This window comes from Phyllostomus discolor, chromosome 6 (assembly GCF_004126475.2).
Source record: "Phyllostomus discolor isolate MPI-MPIP mPhyDis1 chromosome 6, mPhyDis1.pri.v3, whole genome shotgun sequence".
Taxonomy (NCBI): Eukaryota; Metazoa; Chordata; class Mammalia; order Chiroptera; family Phyllostomidae; genus Phyllostomus; species Phyllostomus discolor.
The window spans coordinates 139,295,031-139,301,059 of record NC_040908.2 but is presented as its reverse complement, the minus strand read 5'-3'; the positions used below and the strand labels follow the sequence as shown (position 1 = coordinate 139,301,059).

General features: G+C 40.1%; 1 protein-coding gene across 1 annotated transcript; it reads left to right on the top strand.

The window, feature by feature from the left end:
• The first annotated feature begins 1,384 nt into the window (after positions 1 to 1,384).
• CCDC179 (coiled-coil domain containing 179) lies at positions 1,385 to 4,612 on the top strand. Its single transcript, XM_028514503.2, has 3 exons — positions 1,385 to 1,429; positions 2,622 to 2,666; positions 4,487 to 4,612. Exons 1-3 carry the CDS (start codon positions 1,385 to 1,387, stop codon positions 4,610 to 4,612), a joined length of 216 nt encoding a protein of 71 aa, XP_028370304.2.
• Positions 4,613 to 6,029: the final 1,417 nt, after the last annotated feature.

Sequence of the window (6,029 nt, the reverse complement as noted above, 5' to 3'; positions counted from 1 at the left end):
TCTCTGAAGAGGCTTCTAGGCAGGCAATGGCATAAGAACAGAAGCAGAGAGATTTACTTTGGACAAGAGGAGGGGCAACAACTTTTGCAATTGTAACAGGACCACAGGGAAAAGGATAATGAGGATACAAAGTTATAGGCATATAGGTGGCAAGGAATTGAGGTAGCTGGTCTGGGCTTTTAAAAGCAATTGGTGGCAGCCCTGGCAGATATGGCTCAGTTGGTTTAGCATCATCTCATAACCCAAAGGTTGCAGGTTTGATTCCCGGTCAGGACACGTTCCTAAACTGAGAAAACAATCCCTGGTCCCACTGCATACGAGAAGCAATCAATCAAGGTTTCTGTCTCACATCAGTTTCTCTCTTTCCCTCCCTCTCTCCCTTCCTCTCTCCCTTCTCTCTCTCAAAAAGCAGTGACCCAAGGATTAAAAAATAAAATAAATAATAACAATAAAATAAAAGCAATTTGTGGAATAGTGATTAAGGTCATAGGCTCTGAGGCCACTTTGTGAATTGAAATCCCAGCTCACCCTCTAACAGTATAACCTTGGACAATGAACATACCAATGCCTTCTTTTCCAGAGGATAATGATCACTCACTGACGCTCTTGGGTTGTTGTAAAAGGTTGATGAGCTAGTAAGTATACATTCATCTACAAACATTGAGCATGAGTTCTACACACTGTAGCCATTATCAGGGTGTGGAGCAGGAGCTGTCCTGCTTCTGCTGAAAGCACCTGGGAGACAGTGGGTTCAGAGGTTTTAACAGCAGGAAGGTGGTTTGAAGGGAATGCTGCAGAGTACAGAAAGGGAAGACTCAGGCAACATCAAAGGGGTAAGTACTGGTGAGCACCCAAGCTAAGTTGCAGATTACAGATACTGTCGCGGAAATCTTCTTTTCCCCACTTCAGCCCAGGGAGAAGACGGATAGTTGGATGGATCCCACTGGAAACTGTGATTGAAGAATAATGAGATCATGGAATTAAAACACCTGAAGATAGGCTGGAGTGAGGGGTCATGTAATGTAAGTTAGATACGTTAATAAGTGAAGGGGGGCTGGGTGGAGGGTAGCGAGATGAGAACTAAAAAAGATGAAACATCGGTATTCTGCGGTTGTCTGAGCGAAGAAGCTGTGAGGATCGGGAATTGCGATAACCGGGCATCCCTAACTCAGAGGCACTCTCCGCTCAGCCAGGGACATCACCTTCCAAGCATTGGATTGGAAGACGGCTGAGGGAAAGGGTGGGGCTCACGGGTGAGGATAAAGGGAATTGTGATGGGGCGGGCGGGCGGGGCTCACGGGCAGTGAGTGGGTGGGTGGCCTGCCAGCACTTGCTTAATCGGGATCAGGCAGTGGGCTCCAAGGGCCCTCTGAGGCTCTGAAGTATGTGCCTGCACTGTTTAGGGGACGACACTACCCACGTCAACCCCGTGAGTCTCCTGCCCTTAACCCAACCTCTGTCACCCTTGTCCAGGCTTTGATCTTCGAGGCCACAGTGTCCACTAGCACTTCAGGCTATTGCACACACGGAGTTAGGTGTGGAGGGTTGGGAAATCCTTGGTTAAGGAGATGAACTGCCCAGGACAAGGAAAAGCCCTCCACCCTGTGCCTTCCAGGAGCCAATCATGTTTGTTGACTGACCCACGGAGCTGCCCTAGAAGGTGGGGTGAGGGTTACAGAGGTGAGGGAAAGGATTGACTTCTCAATATACAGATGGGGAGGAGGTTGCTTTTAGGTCTTGTGGTTAAACAATTGGATCAAAATGAGGTTGGGGAGTACGGCACAATTTAGAAGATGGGGGGAGGAGTGGGAGCTCCATAAACTACCAGCCAAACTCCCTGCGCCTCAGAAAACCTGTCCATCTGGAGGGGTTTCTCAATCCCCTCAGCTTTGCTAGACTTTAGACTCCAGACTAGACAGAGTGGCACCACTGAAGTCATGTACCAATGGAAAAACGTGAATTTGGGGATGTATTGTATCTCATTTTCTTTCAGAATAAATCTCTGTAGTCAATGTGTTTCCTGTGTTGCCCTCAAAATGAAACAGCCAATTATTTTAGTAGCGTAACGGGTATAGCTGGGAATAACAGAGGATAGGTATTCTAGACAAGCATGTTATAGCAAAAACTATAGGCTAATCCAACAAGCAAAGAAAGGGGATTTTATAGTGAAAAAGGGGGAAGTTGGGAGGGGTTGTTTTGAAGGACAACCCCTTGGAGAAAAAGTGAAAGTTCAGGGTGATGGTGGTTTCTCATTGGCTGAGTTGTAAGGAAGGAAATCCTCCTCCTGCTGGAATGGTGGAAGGTCCATGCTGAGGTCCATGGTTGACAGCTCCTCCTGATCGAGTCTGTCACTGAGGTCCAACGGTAGGGCCAGAGGGTTCCCTCTACTGGCCTTCCTACCCCAGTTTTCAATTTTCTTACCTGTCATCTGGTTTATCGCTGGTTCTCTTTTCTTATAATCCTATCATCAATCTCTCTACCTTGGCTTTTACCTCGATGTTCTTTGAGATAATATGCCTATATTAATTAAAAAACAGGATCACAGGCTTTGTGTTATAACTAACCTTTCTGTTTGCTCATGACTTTCATGTATTTCAAAAATTATTTTACATATTTTGTAGGAAGGACCAAGACGGCCACATCCTTCAGATGTCACCAATAGGCAGGTAATGTTTAAATACATAATTCTAGGTATTTCAAAACTGTGATTTTTTACCTTGTTCCTTTATGTGTGCTGCTCCCTAATACGATAGAACTTCTATGAACACTTCTGTGTTCTCTTTCGTGGGACTCTGGGATCTTGTGACTTACCATCAGAATGAGACTTAACCAGGATCACCTAACTGGCTTATATTATCATTTTAAATGTACATTTGATACAGATGCAAGAATATATGTAGAATATGCAAACTGTAAAACAGAATAAGAAAATAGATCCCGAACTTATGAAAACGTTACAAATATCCCTGAGCTCCTCCAGGGGCTGCTTCCTACCTTCCTGATTCTCTCCGAGGTAACCGCAATCTTGGGTTTTATGTTTATCAATCTCGTGTTTTAAAAGTAGTTTGTCACATATGTGCCTCTCAAAATATATGGTTTGATTTTGCTTGTTCTTTAACTTTATAAACATATAACATACAATTTGGCATATAAATTTATTCCCCGAACATTGTTTTGTAAGATGTCCCCATGTTGTTGTATACTATTATTGTCACTGCTGTTTAATATTTTCTTGTGGAACATATCTCAGTTCATTACTCCTTTCTCCTGTTGATGGGCAGTGGGTAGTTCATACATTTTCCTGTAATAAACAGTGCTACTGTAAATATTCTAGTACATGTCTGTTGTTGCCCCTGAACAAGAGTTTCACTTGAATATTTAGGCAGCAGTAGAATGATTGGATCATAAAGAAAGTGAATTTTCATTGTTATGAAATAATGCTGCATTATTTTAAAAGCAGCATTAAAAGCATATATATATACACACATAGTAATACACATATATGTATATACATATATAAGTAATACACATATATGTATATATACACACACACATATGGAAAAAGTCCATAACAAGAACAGTTTGCGTGACATTGATGTAACCTGGCAACCAAGGAGAGTGGGCTGTAATGCACATGTGTGAACAATGACGACTTCATTGTACTAGTCAGTGGTAGTGGTAGATGCCATTGAATGAGCATGTTATGGTGTGGCTGTCACATTCAAAATGACTGAGTGAGTATAGCAACAAATCTGCATTGAATTCTGTGTTAAGCTTGAACATAACTGCAGAAACTATTCAGATGATTCAGAAGGCTGTGGCTTTGGGCAACTAGTGATTGGTAGCTTCATAATGACAATGTGCCTCCTCCTGCATCACGTCTCAGGCAGAGTTTTTGGTGAAACACCAGATCAGCCAGATGACTCAGCCCCGCTGCAGCCCAAATTTGGTACCCTGCAACTTCTGGCTTTTCCCAAAACTAAAATCACCTTGAAAGGGAAGAAATTTCATACCATAGATGAGCTTCAGGAAAATATGTTGGGGCAGCTGATGGCAATTGGGAGAACTATGTGAGGTCCTACTTTGGACCTACATCAAAGGTGCCTACTTAGAAGGGGACTGAGGCTTCATTGTCCTATGTACAATGTTTCTTGTATCTTGTATCTTCTTCAATAAATGTTTCTATTTTTCATATTACATGGCTGAATGCCTTCTGAACAGATGATATACATATATATGTATAAGATTCATATATATATGACTCTTGGATCTATCTAAAGGTACACAGTTGTGAAAGTGAAAATCAAGAGTAAAGAGTCCCTTTTGAAAACTCTATGACAGTTCAATGTGTTTTCTTCATCTACGAAACATATGCATCGATTGTGTTGATCCTCTTTTACTCACATAAACCAAAAATATAATCTGCATGTTACCTTTTTGTTATAAGAAGTATGATTTGTTTTCTTCCCTTTTAATTTTCCACAAGTCCTTAGCAAAACGTGTTCAGAATATGAAAAACCTAAGGAAAGAGAAGAGGAAACTCAATAAAAAGTTTACAAAGGCTGCTCCCATTCCAGAACCAGGGCTCATAGTAAGTATGAAGACATCATGAAGTTAACAGATTCTTAAGTGCAATGGTCTCACTCTTAATTTATGAAATACTCTTAAGTTTTGTTTTTCCCCTTTCCCTTGAAAAATATGTGACTACAGTCTGGAAAGGTACCTGAAAGCTCCTCTAGCCAAATTCTCATTGAGTATTTAAATCTCTTTTGTAATCAGCATTGTGGTTTAATGAAAAGAGTGTGATCTTTGAAGCCATGTGTCCTGGATTCTGGTTTTTGCCTTTGCTTTGTCATATGTTATCTGACAAAATTATTCATGTGAATATTTTACATTATATTATTTGAAAAAAATTTGCAAAATCTCCTGCTAAATGGTTACTCAGGCTAGGTTTGGACACATCAGAAAACTCTACACCAGTCACAGCTTATTCCATTTTTGCACATCCTTGAAATGGAGTTAAAAGTTCTTCCACATAACGCATTATATTGCATCCATGAGCCTTTTACACATGGTATTATGTTTCTCATAGCCAGAGATAAATCCAATGCCCTTTCCATCTAAAAGTCCTTCAGACAGTTGTGCGCAATTATTACCTTCCTTAATATTCAGGCTTTTCTTCAGGGTAAAAATTTCCACTTTGCTTCCATTCCTCTATCAACTCAGTGGTGGTTCCTGGCCTTATCCAAGCACATCTAGGAACAGGGATTATATTTCATTATGGGAAGATTTTGGAAACATTCTATTTCTAACAATTAACATCTCTTCTGTTCATTTCCTTTCTGAAAGGAAATATTTTGTAAACACAACTAATGATAACTATGTCAGTTAGGAATGGCTAACTTTAGTTCCCTACAAAAGAAACTCAAGTGCAGTGGCTTAATCAAATAGGAGTATATTTTTTTCTCCAAACAATAACAACTGACCTAGGCAGCTTAGGCTGATACGGTTGTTCCAACAATCAGCAAAGATGTCCCAGGTGCCTTCTCTGTTTCTAGTTCTTCAGACCTTTCTTATGACCTTTATTCTCATGGTCTCAAAAAAGATTTCTACATCAGGAGATAATGTTTCCACATTCCAAGACCAAATAGTACAGGACAAAGCTGGAAAAATATATGCCAGCAGAGTTAGTTCCCTGTTCATCAGGAAAGCAGGCCCCAAATGAAGAGTATGTGTCTATTGTTGTTTATTTTTCAGCTTTACTGAAGTATAGTTGCCATGTAATAAACAGTACACATTTCAGGTGTACATTTTTTTAATGTTTTGACACATGTAGACTCATGAAACCATCACCACAAGATAATCAACATATCCATCACCCCTAAAATTTTTCTTGTACCCCCTTTTTATTTAAATCAATAGTCTTTATTTTATTTGAACAATGATTAAAATATAATAAAAAAAGAAAAAAAGAATCAGAAAACAGCAGTACAGCAAAAACAAACAAACAAAAAAAAAATAAATCAATA

Excerpts from the sequence above, each read along its gene's own strand:
- CCDC179 (XM_028514503.2), top strand. The coding sequence starts at position 1,385 with ATGTGCCTGCACTGTTTAGGGGACGACACTACCCACGTCAACCCC. Across the intron at positions 1,430-2,621 it reads ACACTACCCACGTCAACCCC|GAAGGACCAAGACGGCCACA; the intron begins GTGAGTCTCCTG and ends CATATTTTGTAG. Across the intron at positions 2,667-4,486 it reads CAGATGTCACCAATAGGCAG|TCCTTAGCAAAACGTGTTCA; the intron begins GTAATGTTTAAA and ends ATTTTCCACAAG.